Source organism: Nicotiana tabacum, chromosome 6, assembly GCF_000715075.1.
Source record: "Nicotiana tabacum cultivar K326 chromosome 6, ASM71507v2, whole genome shotgun sequence".
In the NCBI taxonomy this organism is placed as follows: domain Eukaryota; kingdom Viridiplantae; phylum Streptophyta; class Magnoliopsida; order Solanales; family Solanaceae; genus Nicotiana; species Nicotiana tabacum.
In genome coordinates this window covers 211,340,148-211,358,891 of record NC_134085.1, presented here as the reverse complement: position 1 = coordinate 211,358,891, position 18,744 = coordinate 211,340,148, and the positions used below count along the sequence as shown (strand labels likewise).

Genomic DNA, 18,744 nt, shown 5'->3' with positions numbered 1-18,744 from the left:
GTCCTTTGGGCATGACTTGTTTAGTTCTGTGAAATCTACGCACATCCGCCATTTCCCTTTTTCTTTTTCACCATGACCATGTTGGCGACCCATTGGGGGTATTTTGATTCTCGGATGGAACTATTGGCGAGGAGCTTATCCACTTCATCACTTACGGCCTCGTTGATTAAAGCATTGAATTTCCTTCTTATTTGTCGTACTTGCGGATAAAGTAGGTCGACGTTCAACTTATGTGTGGCCACGTCTTTTGGGATAACCCGCATATCTGCATAAGAGAAAATAAACAGATCGGCGTTGTCAATTAAAAACTCGTGAAATTTACCTGGTTCTGAGAGTTTATGCCCGATGTAAGCCTTTTTGCTGTTGTCGCTGTTATTTAGTTGGACGGGATCGAGATCTTCTACCGTTGATTCAGTTGCTTCCACGATGTTGGGGTCCCTGATAACTCTATTTGTACGTCGAGTTCGGTCCCCAACTATGGTAATTGTTATGCCTCTGCGTCCGTTCCCTTCATATATTGGGTGTGCGCGCAATCCTGGGTGATACGATAGCATTCTTAAGCGGTGCATTGTTCGCCCCGGATATTGAATATTCCCCATGGAGTAGGGAACTTGATTACTTGATAGATGATCAATGGGATGGCCCTCATGGCGTGTATCCATGGTCGCCCAATGATGGCATTGTAAGTTGTGTCTTGGTTCATGATATGGAATGTTGTTTCCAGGGTGACGCCCCTAGCCAGAACGGGTAGTGTTATCTCCCTGGAGGTTTGTTCAACTGCATTGTTAAAACCTGTTAGTGTTATGCAACGCGATATTATCTTGTCCTCAAGTCTCATTTGTGCGAGGACTCGAGGGTGGATAATACACGTGCCGCTTCCATCGTCTACCATTATTCTACTTACATCAATGTCTAAACTACGTAAAGTAATAACAAGAGCATCGAAGTAAGGGAAAGTCAAACCGTCGGTATCCGACTTATTGAAGATGATACTGTCTTTGAGGTCATCATACCGTTCGTGGGTGATCAACCGTTTTAGTTTATGCGTAGTGGTGAACTTCACATAGTTGATTGTTGCTTCATCGCCTCCACCAATGATCATTTGGATGGTGTGAGCAGGAGAGGGCGGCTTTGGAGGTCCCTGGTATGGTTCGCGTATGCAGGCAAAGTTGGCTCGTCCACGATTGCTCATCAGTTCCCTCAAGTGCCCTTGGCTTAACATTCTCACTACCTCTTGTCGCAGACCTATGCAATTATCGGTTTTGTGACCTCGTTCCTGGTGAAATTCATAGAGGACGTTCGACTTCCGAGTATTTGGATCATACTTTATCTTTTGTGGCCATTTCACCTTCGTACCGAGCCTCTCTAGTGCGTACACTATTTCTGAAGGGGAAACACAAAATTGTGAGCGGATAAGAGTGGAGGCATACCTCTTTCGTTTCCCTGAGTCCCTGTGTGCGGCCTGGGCGGCCCTTCCGTATATCGAGGAGGTAGTGGGACGGTTGTTCAGATGTAGGGCTGATGTCTTTCTCGGCTGAGATGGGGATCCGACTAATCCCTTCGACCGTCTTTACGATGATCTTTTCTAGATTCTACTTGAACTGACGTTAGCCATTGCATCGGATCGTTAAGGTCGTCCTCGTCGGCTCTCACCTCAGCGCACTATGCATTGTGGATTTCTTATGAAGTGGTGGGAGGGTATTTCATGAGCCTCCTTAATAGTTTTCTGGTTGCTCTCGACCCGTTCTGGAAGGCTACTACCGCCATCCCTTTTGATACATTTGGTAGGCTCATTTTCACCCTATTAAACCGGGCGAGGAAGTCCCTGAGTCCCTCGGCAGGTGATTGTCTAACGACGAATATGTCATTCACTCTGGCTTCCGCCTTCTTAGCCCCTGCATGGGCAGCGACAAACTTGTTGGCCATTTCCTTGAACGTTGCTATTGACCGTGCTGACAGTTGTGAATACCAGGTTAGGGCTCCCCCTGTTAAGGTTTTGCCGAAGTTTTTCAGTAGCACCGATGGTACTTGCTCTTTTGAAAGATCGTTGCCCTTCACCGATGTAGCATAGTGGACGATATGATCTTCTGGATCTGTAGTACCGACGTATATCTTCAGGTACGGTGGCATATTGAAGGTTTGGGGAATGACGTGTGGAGCCGCTTCTTCGTTGTACGGTTGTTTGACAAATCGACCAACGTCTCATTTTGGTAGTAACTTTGGGGCGCCTGGTATCTTGTCGACTCTTCTTAGGATGTTCTTTCATCTGGTCGCGGAGTGCCTTGTTTTCATTTTCCATTTCTTCCATTTTTTTAGAATGGCAGCAAGCACATCGTTGCCTACATCCACAGTGGGGTAAGTGTTACTTATTTGAGGAAGGGGCTGCTCGCCAGTAGTTGTTACAATATCTGCTTGCACGATGTTTCCGTTCTCCCTTTGAGCAGGCATGTCGAGTATATTGTTTATAGTGTTTGTCAGCCACTCTTCTAGTAGTTTCTTCATTTCTGGTGGTGCTTCTTCAGCTGTGGATGTGGAGGCTCCCCTTTCGCGTGAAACCGTTACGCTTTCATGAGGGGGAGGTGAAATACTTAGCCTTGGTGTAGCATTTGGTGTTACATTCTCGTCGTCTCCCTACCATCCTCGTTGATGGTGTTCATAATGTTGGTAGTGACGCCTACTATCGCCTTCAGTCTCGCATCTTCTTTTCCTGCCATCGTTAGTTTGTACAAACGTGGAAGAGATGGTTTTTTTTATGATCTAGAAAGAAGTATAGTTTCAACTAAAACCTCCACACAGACGGCGCCAAATTATTTGAGCAAATAAATGCTAAATCAATTAGTAATAAGTTAATGGGGTGAATCTCAGTTGAGCTTAATAAATCCTAGACCAAATAGAATGAAACTCTTGTATAGCGAGAAAAGTTTAGGAGCATTAATTAGTGAGCTTAATATGCTATGATTGACAAAATATGCAATATCATAAATATGTAATAAATGCAAGAAACAACAAGGGTTATAGTGTAAGGAATTGTCACCCAATGATTATGTGATTGGGTACTTTCTTTCTCTGAAGACGTGGAAAAGCGAGCAGTCAGTATGTATATGAGATCTTGAGATATATGAATAAAGGTTGACAACATGTGCTTGAATAAAATGAATAAGACAACTCTTTCGTATATTCTTCTCTCAATTTTACAATATTTCTTAGTTCTCAAAAAGGTAGATCCCCTGTTTGTTCACTATCTCTTCTTATTTATAAGGGACATTCTCCAAAAAAAAAACCTAAAAAGTACAACATAAAGAATATCCAAAGGAATATTCTTCTTATCTCTTTATGAGTTTAAGTTACCGTTATTACCCTATTTTAGCTGCCCGCTTCCTAGTTGTCGGCCTTTATTTGGAAGACCGTCAGTCGTTGTGTTGTGATCGACCCCGTCCTGTGTCTTGCTTATCCATTACCGTGGTTACCAAATTTGGACCTATACAAAGCTAACACAAGCTAAAAAGAAAAAAAGTAAAAAAGGCCGGAGCTCAAGTAAACTTTCCAATATGAGAGAACATCCAAAAAATATTTGCACAAATATATATATATAAAAAAATAGATATATACATGTGTCTACTCTTTAATTGGCTTACTAACGCCGATAACTTATTGCTTTAATCTGTTAACAAAATTTAGATTCTTTCGTCAATAATTCTAGTTCATTTTCATAAAAACTTTTGTTTATATCTCTATATGAGAAATAGCACATTTACACCGTAGTTCATTTTCTTTTACAGGATCATCATTTTTTGGAATTTTATAAATTTCTCAATTTTATCTTTTGTTAGAAAGAAAAGCTAGGGGTAAAAAAAGATGGCTTTTAAATTCTTAGATGTTGACAAAATTAGTTTCAACACGCACAACCAAATAGTAATTGGGAATATCGGTAAAGCCAATTATTTTTATGATTTAATTTTCCCCAGAAAAAGAAAGTGGAATACACATGCTCTACTTTTTAATTCCACATGCATTATTTTTGTACAATTTCTCGTTTGCATTGATTTGTGCGTGGGAAATTAATAAAAGTGGTTGCATTAATGCAATGCGATTCTTCACAAATGACACCCTGTACAAAGAGAGATGTAATTAATTAATCACCTTATATTAATAGTAACAACTTAGCACAAATACAAGATGCGGTCAAAGAAATATTTGACTTTCAAGTCCATCTGCTAATTAAAAATCAATTTCATAAAGTGTGCATGTTTTGTATTTAAACCTAATTAAATAGTTTAAAAAAATTGTCCCACTCAAAATTAATGTAACTATAAGTCAAACCCGTGACAAACTTACAATACCATACAGGCTGTTGTCACTTAAATAAAGTAAAACTAGAAAAGGCTAAAGCAGAGCCAGTTCGACGTTGATTTTTTTTTTTTTGGTAAATAAAGAATTTTATTACCAAGCATTATTATGCACAGAGTTCCAAACCTATAAAATCAGACAAATTATACTCGCGAGCTGAGCATAGTGCCCCAACTACTAGGTACTATCTATCTATCTTCTACCTTCACTGCCTATGGATATAAATCCAATTCTTTTAATCTATTAGCTACTTTTGACTTCTTGTTTCTTCGATAAAATATGTCTTGTACTATCAGCCGAAGGATTCCATCAACAGTCTTCTTCTTGTCCTGGAATAATTTTGTATTCCTCTCTAGCCATATATAGTAGACACACCCTGCGAAAGTCATTCCGTAGACCTCCGCAATGGCTTTCTTTCCATTTATTTCTCGAACTGTCCATTCAATCTCCTCATCCCACTACAATACCGACCTTTGGAATCCCTGCCATTTCAGTAATCTCCCCCAGATTTCTTTTGACATCCTACATTCAAAAAATAAGTGTGGAATGGTTTCATTTTCCTCGTTACACAACTCATATTTTTGGTCTATTGCTATGCCCCATCCTGCTACCTTATCTTTCGTGTGCAACTTCCCTTGGATCGCCAAATTTATTATAAAACTCCACCTAGGAACAACATAGTTGTTGCAAGTTAGTCTCCTCCATGGCACCATTGGAAACTCCCCTCTCATTCTATAGTGCATCTTTTTAATAGAGAAGGATTGCTGGCTCATCAACTCTGTAACCTCCATTCCTGCCCTTTCTAGGTATGTCTTGGCTTTAAGAATTTTGAGTAGTACCTAGGATGCTTGCTTCACTTGGACCTCCCAGATGTTCTTCCCCTTCCCGTAGTATATATGGACACACCTTACCCACAGTTTATCTTTTTTGGTACATAGGTTCCACAAAAGTTTAATTATTGTTGCCTTGTTCCAAGTTTCAATGTGCATTACATTAAAAAACCCTGCTGTTTTGGGCCAACAGACCTTTTCCCAAGCCAACAATGCTTTCTTTGATATCTTTGTTGTGTTAGTCCAGAGAAAGCTTCTATATGTTGCCTCTATCAGTTTCACAACTTTCTTAGGTAGCACAAAGATTTGGGACCAGAATACTTGGACTGAGAATAGTACACTCTTGATCAGTTGGAGTCTCCCGACATAGGACAAGTATTTTGTGGTCCATGAAGTTATCCTTCCCAACATCTTCTCTACAAGTGGCTGGTATTGTAATAGGGATAGTCTTGTGGAGCTCAGAGGGACGCCCAAGTACCTAATAGGTAACTCCCTTTTTGTAAACTCCAGTGTTGTTAGAATTTCCTCTTGCACCTCTCTGCTTACCCCTCCAAAATAAATGGAGTTTTTGTCTCTGTTTGCTATTAGTCCTGAGCATTGTGAGAATTCATTAAAACAGTTCATGAGCAATTGAATTGAGATTTCATCTCCCCTGCAGCAGAGAAGTAAATCATCTGCAAAACATAGTTGAATAAGCTGCAACTTTGAGCATTTAGGATGAAAATTAAAATCTGGGTTGTTTTGTAGTGTCTTGAGTTTTCTATTGAGGTACTCCATGGCAATAACAAAGAGGAATGGGGACAATGGATCCCCCTGCCTTAGTCCCTTCTTGGCTTGAAATGGCGAGCTTGGTGTCCCATTAATGATAACTGAATAAGAGACACTTGTAATACATATCATGATCCATTCTATAAACACCTTTGGGAAGTTCAAAGCATGTAGGATTTGTTCCAAGTAGGGCCATTCTAAGGAGTCATAAGCCTTTTGCATGTCTACTTTGATCATACATCGTGGGGACACTCCTTTCCTTCCATAACCCCTGACCAATTTATGGCTAATAATAATATTGTCTGATATAATTCTTTCAGGTACAAAAGCTGATTGGCTTTGGTCTATTATAGTATCCATTACTCCTTACAGTCTCTTTGTAAGAATTTTGGATATCAGTTTATACAAAATTGTGCAGCATGATATGGGCCTAAATTGCTTGATAGTGGAGGGGTTCTTAACTTTTGGTATTAATGTAACTATAGTGCAATTGATAGGCAGACGCATGGTCTTTGTATTGAAGAAGGACAGGACAGCTTCAGTTACCTCATTCCCTATAATTTAATTGACGGGTTGTTTCATTTATATCCGTTGTTTGACTTTTTCTTAATTTAAAGCACAAATAGTTTTATCCAAGAACATGATATTTCCTCTCATATTATCTCTGCGTGTGCGTATGTGTTTTTCTATTGAATTTCTTTATTCAGGAACCTCAATTATATACGTATATATATAGCCAAATACATAGACAGCCCCTTAAACTTGTTCTTTTTTTTTTCTTTTTTTTTTTTATCTAAACACTTAAATTAAGCATATGCCATATTGAACATCTGAATTGTACTCAAACTGTGGCTATCAAGAACGAGATGCTGATATAGCATATGATGTGATTTCTACACAAAGTTGAGCGCTTCAAATGACTTTATAACAGCAGCAAATGCTCTTTACTGGATAATATAAAATTTCGCCAGAAATATGAACTTCCATAGACCAATTCTCTTATTCATGTCATCCAATTTGTTCTGCTTCTATATTTAAACACTTTTCTGGTCAATCACCACAAAATAAATTTCTGCCATTTTGAAGATCTATGAAGTTGTGATTATAGAAAACTTACGATTTGACTGAAAAGGCGCACTGTTAAGGAACAATAAAGTTTATCACTAGCACACTACAACCCAATCAATATACTTCTTTGATCTCAATCTGATCTGAAGACCTACAAACACCATTCAGCATATAAACAGTTTTCATTTCTTGTGTTCAACATATTACACGAGAAATCACAAAGACAAACACAACAAGAACATCCACACCTGCACAACCCAATGAAGATACTATGAATTCAAATAAAGTACCTTCCATTCCATGTAATGGATGTCAGTATATCTTCCTGGAAAAACATAAGTAGTCCTACACAAATTCAATATCAACAAACCACAATCAAATAATCCCGGTTCCAGATTCTCTTGACCTATACCTCTACCTTTTCAATTTCTGGTTTTGGTTCTTTTAACTCTGATGCAGCAGCGTCTGCATTACCTTCTGCTCCTGTCAACATATCATCATCCGTAGCTGGAGGAATCTTGAACATTTCGTCATTTTCCAATGCCTCAAACTTCTCTTTTGATTCTCCTTTCAGTAGCTCAACAACCTCAAGCATTGTCGGTCTCTTCTCAGGTCGATTATGAGCACAAATAAGTGCAACAAGAACCAGTCTTTTAAATTCTTCCTCCACATAGTTTCTGTTCAACCTTGGGTCTGCAAGTTCGCTGAACTTCCCTTCACATGCAAGGGGTAGAGCCCAATCAGTGATTGTGCGTTTCACAGTTGGACTAAGCTTCTCAATTGGTTTCTTGCCACTAGCAAGCTCTAGTAAAAGAATACCAAAGCTGTACACGTCACAGCTCTCTGATGCCTTCCCTAACATTGCATATTCTGGTGCAAGATAGCCCAGAGTGCCTTTTACTCTTGTGGTTACATGTGTTGCACCATCTGGGATGAACTTTGCAAATCCAAAATCAGCAACTTGGGCTTGGAAATCAGAATCGAGCAGTACATTGCTTGCTTTGATGTCTCTGTGGATGATATGTGGGGTCGCATGGTGGTGTAGATAGCTGTTGTACACATTACAGTCAAATAAATGAGGAGAAAACATAAGACCCTGTAACATCCGGGGTGGGGGGTTATAGTCAGGAAGAAGGATCAAGGATGTTACAATTACTTACACAATTCCCTCAGCAGAACCAATTGCAATGTTCATTCGTCGCTTCCAATCAAGAAGGCTTTCGGCAGAATGCTGCCCGTGAAGATGAGAAAGTAAGCTCAAATTAGGCATGTAATCATATACAATCAGACGTTCCTGGCCTTCAGCACAGTAACCACGTAAACTTAGCAGATTTTTGTGTCGTACTCGAGCCAGAATTTCAACTTCAACAGCAAATTCCATCTCGGCTTTGTTGCTCCACACTTTTAGCCTTTTGACCGCTATCTGAAAATATGCACTCATCAAGATAAACTCTACGCTCATGCGCAGTAGGTGAAGTTTTACAACTTATTCTACATACACATATCATATGGAAGGACTTAAACTTCAATGACACGCAGGGGCGGATGTAGTGTTCTGGTGACGGGTTCAATTGAACCCATAACTTTCCACGCGGACTAAAAAAATTTTCTATAAAAATTCATTAAAATTGCAAAAAAATAGATATGAACCCATAACTTTAAAATTATAATGAGTTCAATTCTAAAAACCTTAAGAGTTGAACCCATAAGGTTTAAATCCTGGATCCGCCTCTGATGACACGTGATGTCTTTTCAAATAAAAGATATTTTGGCAGTCTTCCATTCTTCTTTTTATATGTCCATTCGTCAGGAAATATGTTAGCTCAAGAAATGAATCTTTTTAAGACATGCACGTGAATGCACACGCACACAAACGGACATATAATTTGCATATATTCTTAGTCACAGGCTCAGGGCCACTGTCAGCTCTCTTCTAAACGTGCCTACACCACTTCGTCCACCTCCCTCCTTTTATATGGGCATTCACGTCAGGAAATATGTTAGTTTCCAAGAAATGAATCTTTTTAAGACACGCATATACATGAATGCACACACACACAAACGGAACCATGATATGCACTTTGTCCACCTCCATTTTTCAGCAGAAACATTCCATTCCACGGTTTCAGACTTTCAGCAGAAGCAGTCCCTTCCATGGTTTCAGACTTTCAGCAGAATCACTCTTCTTCTTAATCCTCTTTCTTTTTCATTTATATACCTTGTTTCCTCCCCCCCCCCCCCTTTTTTTTTTTTGGGGGGGGGGGGGGATGGGGGTCCACAAGAGGCAGGCATAGATGCATCCATTGTCCCCAGAGTGATATTAGCATATATGCAGTATTTGTCTCTAAACACAGATGACACGAATCCAGCAGAAAATACACAATTTTTCTTCAAGCTTTAGAATGATATGTTTCATTTATAATATATTTGTCACAGAAAGAAAGAGGAACTTTGACTCAGTTTTGAGAATAATTACTGGTTGACTGAATATAGACATGAGCTTTAGATAGTTTTAACAAACGCAATACAAACAAGAAAACCAGGTAATCACATTAAAGACGTAGTGAGATAGGAAAGAGGAGAAGCGGTGATAGAGTTTTGCAGAGAAATCTAAAGAATCAAGAACATTACAATGAGGAATACATGGCAAAGCAATACACGAACATCCATTCGGAATTGCAAGTTATTATCAAATTGCAGCATGAAAGAATAACCATAACAGATCTCGAACTATATAAAATAAAAAAAGTCCTGAACCTAAGACAAAATGGGTCGAGTATAAGGTTTACAGAAAGGAAGAATCGGCAACGAAGACAGTTATCCTGTAAAGCTAAGTTTTAAGAATGACTAGTACCAAATATCGGATTTAATACCATAAACTAATACAAGAAAGAGAAACATGGGATTTCCTAAATCCCCCCCCCCCCAAATAAAGGTAGCGTCCGACACTTTGAAATAATCCACAGTTACCTACTACTTCCCACCCAGCTGAGGTATGTGGTAACTCTACTCTCTATGCATTAGACAAATGTGGAGAATTCACGTAATGTCGCCACTATGGGATGCGAACCATGGTAATGCACATTTCAGACAAACAAAACCTACCTTCGGATGAATTCAACATCTAGTTCCAAACTAATTTTCCATTAAGACCAAACTATCAATCAATTACCCACCGCTCAAACCCAGATTAGTTGGATCAGAGAAAAAGGACCTACATTTCAAAGACACAGTTGTATTTTATTATCTCCTTAAACAACCTTGATATTGGTTTTCCCTATCTAATGAGAGATGACCAGTGAATCAAACAAAGAAGAGATCCTTTTCTTGGGTTGAATTAAGTGAAAAAGGACATAAAGAAGAGATTCTTCATATAACTTTCACAATGTAACGAAAGGTCAGGATAGTGGCTTACCTGCAGCCTCCAACGAAGATGTGATTTGAATCCTCTGATGGAGGCCGTGCTCATGTACTCTTAAGCACCAATTATTGAAATACAAATTCTGAGTTGGTTTCAAGTGTTTTAGATTAAGTTTCTAACTGAAGAATATCGAACCCAGTAAAATCACCATAGTGCGTACGAATTTTAGATCAGACAGTCTAGGAATGTCTCTAGACCCATTTAGCCATATCTGAATTTCATCTTTGTCGTTCAAATACCAGGCCTAATGCATGCATGCCGTTTTTTAGCATTGCATTAGATGATGGACAAGAAATCCAAAGTTTCCTTTGCTTGATGTATCGTTTATGATTTGGAAATCGTAAAAGTGGGTCAAATAAACATAAAAAGAGAGAGGGGGAGGGGGATAAGAAAAGAGGAAAAGAAATGACCAATTTTCCCGAAAAGATGAACTTTTGACTACAATGCCACTCTCATTTAAGAATAAACTGTGAAGCAACTCTTGTTTCCTCTTTGCTATTGTTGTGACCTTAATTGTGACTCAGTAGCAAACATACATTTGAGAGAAGAATGGTAACATCATATGGTGCTTGCTGGTGATATATCAAATAGATGTTTCTCCATAGTCATAGGTCCTTCACCTTAGATTTGGTTTTGTGAAGGGGCGAGGGGAATTTATTTAGTAGATTTGCCCAAGTGAAGAATGTAAATTCCTGTCTAGTCGCTTCTTTCTGTCCATCTGGGATGGGCTAAAAAAACCTAAGCTTTTTTTTCCTTTCAATAGGGGCTCAAAAAGCTGAGTCCCTTTCCTAAGAGAATACAAGACTCATGGTTATCTCCTCTCTTTAATTTATCCTCTACCCAATAAAGCATAGTGCAAGCATTGACAAAATCAAAATTGTTAGTAACTTCGATAATGCTCGTCCATTAAGGCTGAGATGTGCCACATTTCAAAAGAGTTGGTTGCTGGATTAGACCTAACTATGCAAAAATTATACTCTCTCCGTTTCAATTTATGTGAACCTATTTCCTTTTTAGTCCGTGCCAAACAAAAATGACCCCTTTTACTATTTAAAAACAATTTACCTTTATACAATGATTTATAGCCACACAAAATATATGTGCCTCATTTTACACCACAAATTTAGAAGTCTTCTCTCTGTTCTTAAACTCCGTGCCCAGTCAAATGGGTTCACATAGATTGAAACGGAGGGAGTAGCTTTCTACTGAAACACCATTAAAAAAAATTCCAGACTTAAGCACCCAAGCAACCTCATAAAGAAAATCCGAATTATCTTCAAGATTCATCGCTCTACCAGCTAGGACTTGGGACATGTTATATCATTAACATCATAAATACAATCACAAACTCACGACAAACTACTTTAGAAAGGTTCCTCTGAGATCCCAAAATCCTAGTGAATGGCCATGATCCAACTCTTTTCTATGGCAATAAATTGTGGTCTTTAAGTCAACGCTATAGGAATAGACTCAGGTGTACCAATAGTGTTCCAGCAACTCTACACAATGTTTCATATAATTGCTCCAATCAGTTAACAAAGAGACGACATAGACTGTTGTTTTTTCGATCAATAAGGGGGCTGACATTCACAACCATAGCAGATGAAATTTTGATGAGCTAACTTTAAAGGAAAAGGAAAACCACATAAATTACCTGAGATCCATCCCAGAGCTGGCCCCAATAAACACTTCCAAATCCACCTTCTCCAAGCTTGTTATCATAGTTAAAATTATTCGTAGCAGAGTGCAACTCCTTTAGAGAAAAAACCCTCCACGTCGGCTGCTTCTTCGCTTGCCCCTTCCTGTATAATTTCAAACAGAAAATCAATTCATTAAAAAAAGGGGAAAATAAAAGAAGAATAAGATTTCAAATAGAATATCAATTCACATGCAAAAAGGGGGAAAATAATAGAGGTCCTGCACTTCGATTGGCAGCATTTTTTAAATTAACACAATCAGAAGGCTACAGCAAGATATTCAAATACAAAGTAGTGGCTTTCAGTTCAATTTATTCTTTTCAACAAATGCACTTTGTGTCTACTTAGAGTATTCTAGTAGAAAAAAATTGTAAAAATAGCTTAAAATAAACCTTAATTAGAACAATACCGGGCGGAATTTAAGAAATTTAGGGCAGTAATAAAGGAAATAGCTTTGAACGAATTTAAGCACATACCGATCTGAACCCTTGACGCAGCAAAATATGGATGAAAAAGCCATAGTCTTCGAAAAAACCAAACTCAACTTTCCCTTTCTTAGCAGAAACTATCAAATAACGGATGTCAATTCAAAAAATAAGCGCGTCGATCAGAAGCAATTTTTAAACCCCATAGCACAAAAGAAGAGAGCCGTGAACTACACTCAGCTATCACTTTATCTGACTATTTCTGTGTTTCACTCACAGCTCAAGAAAAATAAAGCTTCTCCATTTCCGTTACAAACAGAAAACTAAACTTCCTTCGAATCGAAGCAATTTCAGAACCGAAAGTTTAAGCTTTAGTTGAGGGCAGATAAGAAGAAGATTCGAAATGGGAATGCTTTTTGCAAATATTAGTACTTCATTTTCCTTTTAGTTGAAATTGAAACTGAAAGGAGAGAGAAGGAGAGTGGGCGAATGTCGTGCAAAAGGAGATTATGATGGCAGGGTTAAGTCACTGTTTTACGTTTGGACTATGTTTTTGTTTTGTTTTTCTCATTAGTAGTCACTGTTTTATGCGCTCTCTATTTTCAAACTTACCTCGTTGTGGCCCGGGCCCACGACCGGGCCCTCTTGTCATCCAATTACACAATCCTTTAGGCAGCGCAGCGTACGACCATATCATCGTACTTTTCCGCAGTGGTTTCTTACACTTTCAAATGTATGTACAACTATTACTAGTGTATTTATTTTCCCCGCAGATTTTGTACGTATTTGGACTTCAAAAATTCGGTCGAAAAATAGGAAAAAAAATAGAGAAATTTTCATAAATTACATGTTTAGTATTATTAGTTTGCTTTAGCTACCATTTACTAAATTACTTTTTATAACTATGTTTTTCAATTGTTATAGACTATATTCGATGTATTTTTGCTACTATATTCATGTGTATTTTTGCTATAGTATTCATGAATACAGTAGCAAAACTCGCGAAAAATAAGGGGTGTCCAGCTAACCAGAGAATGCATTCGACTGTATTCGCGAGTTGTATTCGTGAATACAATAACGGAATTTGCGGAAAAAAAGGTCTTCAGCTGTTTAAAAATGGTAAGTGAATCAAGTAACGCGATGGACTCCTAATATAACTTAACAAACCCAATTATCACACACAAATTTTATATTTTCAGTTATAGAAAAGATTCTCAACCGAAAAATACTCCAAAAACAGAGCAATCTGCAGAGATTCAATCCATCCTTTCTTTTTTTAGTGGTATCTTTACTAAACTATTTTTTAGTGGTATCTTAATAAATAGATTTGTATATTGAAATTATATAACTACATTGAATACAGTTAAATACATAAAAATACATTGAATACATGAAGTATAGCAGGTCATCTATAGTGCAAAAACGTATGAATACATACTGCAGATACATATGAACACATAAATTATATTAATTAAAAAAACATATGAATATATTCATGGAACACAATGAGATAGTGAATACAATGAAATATATGGAATGCAGAGATACATTGAAATACAATAAAAAAAAGGCAGTGAATACAATGAAATACACGAAATACAGCGAGATACATTGAAATACAATGAAAAAAGGTAACAGACTCTTCAAGTTCCTCAACCCCAAACTCCATCTCCAATCGACCGATATCCAGGCCGCCGCCATGTGGGCCGTCGCCGCCGGTTAAATGAAGACAGTTGTTGAGGTGGTCGAGGGTAAATGGAATCCCTTAGACCTTACTCACGAAGAATCGGAGCAAGATAACAATGCGCTAAAAGGAGGGGTGTATCTGGCCAAGAGTTATTCGATAATGGCAGCACAAGTCGATAATAACGGGATCGATGGGACCCAGCGTGAAAAGGTAAGTGTAAACACTTAAAAACCCTTCCACTTAAGTAGTAATATCCTCATCGGGGGTAGGAATCACCACCTCTGCATTTTACTAGTGGCATTCCTTTTTCACCTGCTCGAGATCGTCTTCGGTTATCGAGCATATATACCTCGACAGAGGCTCACATCGGCCAGGGATCGAAGAGGGTTTCAAATTTGAAATTAGAAGAAAGGTCACATGACCCAGGAATGCACTCTTCGATGCGTGGCTTCACCGGCGTTTTATCACCGGCCGACCGCGATGAAGAGGCTTTGTCCTTTTGTGGGATTGTTTTGGAGGGTTTTGCCATTAATTCAAGTAAAAGGAAGTGGAAAGAGGTGAAAATTGGTATTTTTGGTACTAACAAAGTTGACTCAACGGGCGGTGAAAGAGCAAAGATGGAGAGAATAAGAAACTTAGAAAACTTGGTGGAGGTAAAAGTAAAATTTTGATTCAACCAAAGAGCCTATATTTATAGATTTACGGCGACAGTTCGGTGGTGCTAGTGGTCGACCGTCCACTGGCAAGCATTAATGGTTTGGGGAACTGTCCCGACTGAACGTTTTGGTCACCTCAATCTCTTACGTCATGGGGATGATATCATTATTGGGGTCTCCAGAAAATCGAGGCTCAAGTCGTTTCTTATCATTTTACTATGAAAAACGAGGGGACTATCTGTATACGGTAGAAATCGGGGCTACCCGATTTCATTCTTTGGTCGAGATAGGAATGCCGCGTCAAGGAGCTAGGACGTCGAGTCCGGAAGCGTAGCCTCTTTTCGGACCGAGGTCGACGTCAATTGCGGCCAGAAAGAGACAGACTCCGAGTGACATCGATATAGCTTGATAACGGAAAAAGCGAGATATCCGCGATTGGTCGAGGATCATGACGTGAATCTCGGAACGGATCAATCAACGGCAGTTAATCAGATGTAAATATGGTTTCCTACGATAATTAGAAGTGTACCTTATTTTGGACTCCTATATTATATAAAGAGGGATCTCATTCATTTGTAATCATCGTTGTTCAATAAAAAGAATATATACACCCGTTATTTTCCTGCTATTTCACTTACTGTTTATCAGAGGTATTTTATCATTTATTGTTCTTACTATTCCACCTCGAGACTATCCTTTAAAAGGAAGTCTAATGGTCCTTAGGGAAATTAATTTGACAGAAAATATAAATTGGAACGAAGCCCTTGACTGTTGCAACCTAATAAATGACTAGCGTTAAGCGTCTAATCTATGCAACCACTGACTAACAAATATGTTTAAAGGAAAAGATTTCTGTTCAAGCAAACGACCAGTATATTATTAATAGGAGAATGATAAAAGTCTAAAATTTTAGTTACAAGAAAATAATATGAATAATCTCTTTCTGATTCTGGAAACCAATCAAACTGATTCTCAAATTGCTAATGACCAACAATTCAGTAGATGATCCTATTAATGTAGAATGATTTATGTGGTATTTTCACTGCTAACTTGACAAGAATATCATCGATTTATTCCATCTAAAAAAAGCCACTAGACCTATGGTGTGCTTGGATTTTATTTTGAAAAAAACCTCTAAATCTTTGTGTACTTGATTAGAAAATATTTCGAAAACTGTTTGACCAATAGATGTCAAAACCTTTTTGATTAAATCAATTAATGATCATGATGAGGGTAAATCCTAGTTAAGGATAATTAATTCTAAATCCGAAATGAATAATATGAATATAAAAACATAGCTGAGTAGAAGTGTTGGCAGTGATTATGGCCAGATTTAATAGCATAAAGAGAGATGCATTATCACACCTCCTTTTTCCCTACACCCCGCAAAGGACGTAAAGGAGTTTTCCCAATTAAAGGACAATCGGAACGGGATTTAATTATTAATGATTCAGAGTCGCCACTTGGGATATTAATGGTGTCCCAAGTCACCGGTTGAATCCCGAACCGAGGAAAAATATGACTCTGTTAACAGTCCGCGAACCAGAGATCCGGGTAAGGAATTCTGTTAACCCGGGAGAAGGTGTTAGACATTCCCGGGTTCCGTGGTTCTAGCACGGTCGCTTAACTGTTGTATTTAATTTTATCTGATTTTGATACATGCTAGCCTGTGTGCTTTTTATTTATAAACTGCTTTTATCATTATTTTTAACGAGAGTTGCAACGTCGTGAAAATGTGTCTCGAACCACGTCACATCAATGCACCCGTGGTTATTGACACATTCCAACTCCATTGAGATTTGGACTTGGGTCGCATCAATGCGCACCCGAGTTTAAGAAAGTAATTTTATTTAAAACGCTCCTAAAGGGTCTAACGCGTTGTTATCTTTAGGGAAAGCTGCGAAATTTACTAAACGGCTCATCCCGAAGTCTAACATATTTTTAATCAACCAATTATTGAGGGCCCCACATTTATTTATTTTTGCTCGGTGAGGCTCGTCTCATTTTGTTATTTAAGGGTATTTAAACTAAGAAACTATTTGTTATCTACTATGCTCGTATCCAATAATCAATAGATCTAGTTAATTAGTAAATTAAGAAGGTTCTTACATTTTAATTGGACGCAATCGGATTCCGATGCCCACATATCGCAAGGAACACTGATTCACTAATTCTAACATTTAATGGGGCCTTGAGTGATGCCCAAAGGCCTATTGAAGGGATTTCTCATAAGCTGGGCCATCAAAGGGAGGCCCAATTCGAGACTCCTTGCAGACTGGACAAGGACCCAGGATCGAACCCGGGCAGGGATACCACCAGCTTACAAACACGCCACTGAATGTATTGACGTGCATGATTTCAGTAACACTTCCCAACAACAATTAGCAATCTCAACTATGATTATCAACTCAATAAATTAATCAACAATCCAAACATCTATTGGGCTTAAATCTAGTTGAAATGAACATGGAGGAACACAAATCAATTAACAGTCCCCATAAGTGTCACAGGCCTACTGAAACGAAATGAATATCCCATACTTAGCAACTAAACATGATAGTTTTACCCTCATAACAAACTGATTCAAACATCAATAATATAAAAGAAACTATACAGTGGTAAAAAAAACTGATTTGTTTATTCCAATTTGACTCATATTCACAAGTTCTTCCATATTCAAGTAAACTTCAACTCCATCACAATTCGAAAGCGTACCTGGATGTGAGCAGAATAGGAGTAAGAGAGAGTCAGTCAACAGCAACAAAAACAGTCATCAATTGACAAAATTGTCAGTTACATCACAGCCTCAAGCCCAGAATCAGTACCCAGTGAACTCAGAAGAAAGAGTTTATTCGAACAACAAACCCACAGACTTGGAATCGAGATTTTAATCCAAATTCAATTCATTTCAGCTTATCAATGAAGATCTACTACTTCAGACTTAAAAAAACAAGCCAGAAATCCATAAAAGCTATAGAAAATTCAATGAATCACTCGAGACTTCCTTCAACTCAATGAAGCAGTAGAACTATTTTTTAATATTAGAATTGAAATGCTAGCTGAAATTGAAAGCAAGGAGGAGAGCTTTTGGTGGAGATTTTTGGGCTGAAAAATCTTCCTTCCTCAAGGCACTTCATGCCCTTTTATAGGTGATCCAAAAGGGTTAATCAGATTTTTGGCTTTCTTTTTAGTCTCTCCCCTATTTTCAGTTTAGTCCCTCATTTCTTGACTTGTTTCCCAAGCTAATATCCTAAGTTTGTATAAGAACAAAGGTGATGTCCAGAGCTGTAACAACTATAGGGGCATCAAATTACTAAGTCATACCATGAAAGTTTGGGAGAGAGTGGTAGAAATGAGAGTGCGAAGGACGGTGTCTATTTCAGACAACCAGTTCGGGTTCATGCCGGGACGATCTACCACAGAAGCTATCCACCTTATTAGGAGGATGGTGGAACAGTACAGAGATAAGAAGAAGGATCTCCACATGGTGTTTATTGATCTGGAGAAAGCGTACGATAAGGTTCCTAGGAAGGTCTTATGGAGCTGCTTAGAGGATAAAGGGGTCCCGAGTAACTATATTAGGGTGATTAAAGACATGTATGATGGAGCTAAGACTCGGGTTAGGACAGTAGGAGGCGACTCTGAACACTTTCCAGTTATTACGGGGTTGCACCAAGGGTCTGCGCTCAGCCCATTCCTATTTGCCCTGGTGATGGATGCACTGACTCATCATATTCAAGGGGAGGTTCCATGGTGCATGCTATTTGCTGATGACATTATTCTAATTGACGAGACAAGAGGCGGCGTCAACGAGAGGCTAGAGATTTGGAGACATGCTCTTGAGT

At 38.5% G+C, this 18,744-nt stretch overlaps 1 protein-coding gene across 1 annotated transcript; it reads right to left on the bottom strand.

Annotated features, from left to right (window-relative positions):
* Positions 1–7,176: 7,176 nt before the first annotated feature.
* Positions 7,177–13,086, bottom strand: LOC107808118 (PTI1-like tyrosine-protein kinase At3g15890). The gene is made up of 4 exons (XM_016632605.2): positions 12,608–13,086; positions 12,089–12,236; positions 8,174–8,436; positions 7,177–8,062 (listed from the first exon to the last, which is right to left on the bottom strand). Exons 1-4 carry the CDS (start codon positions 12,649–12,651, stop codon positions 7,420–7,422), a joined length of 1,098 nt encoding a protein of 365 aa, XP_016488091.1. The 5' UTR covers positions 12,652–13,086; the 3' UTR covers positions 7,177–7,419.
* Between the last annotated feature and the right edge of the window lie 5,658 nt (positions 13,087–18,744).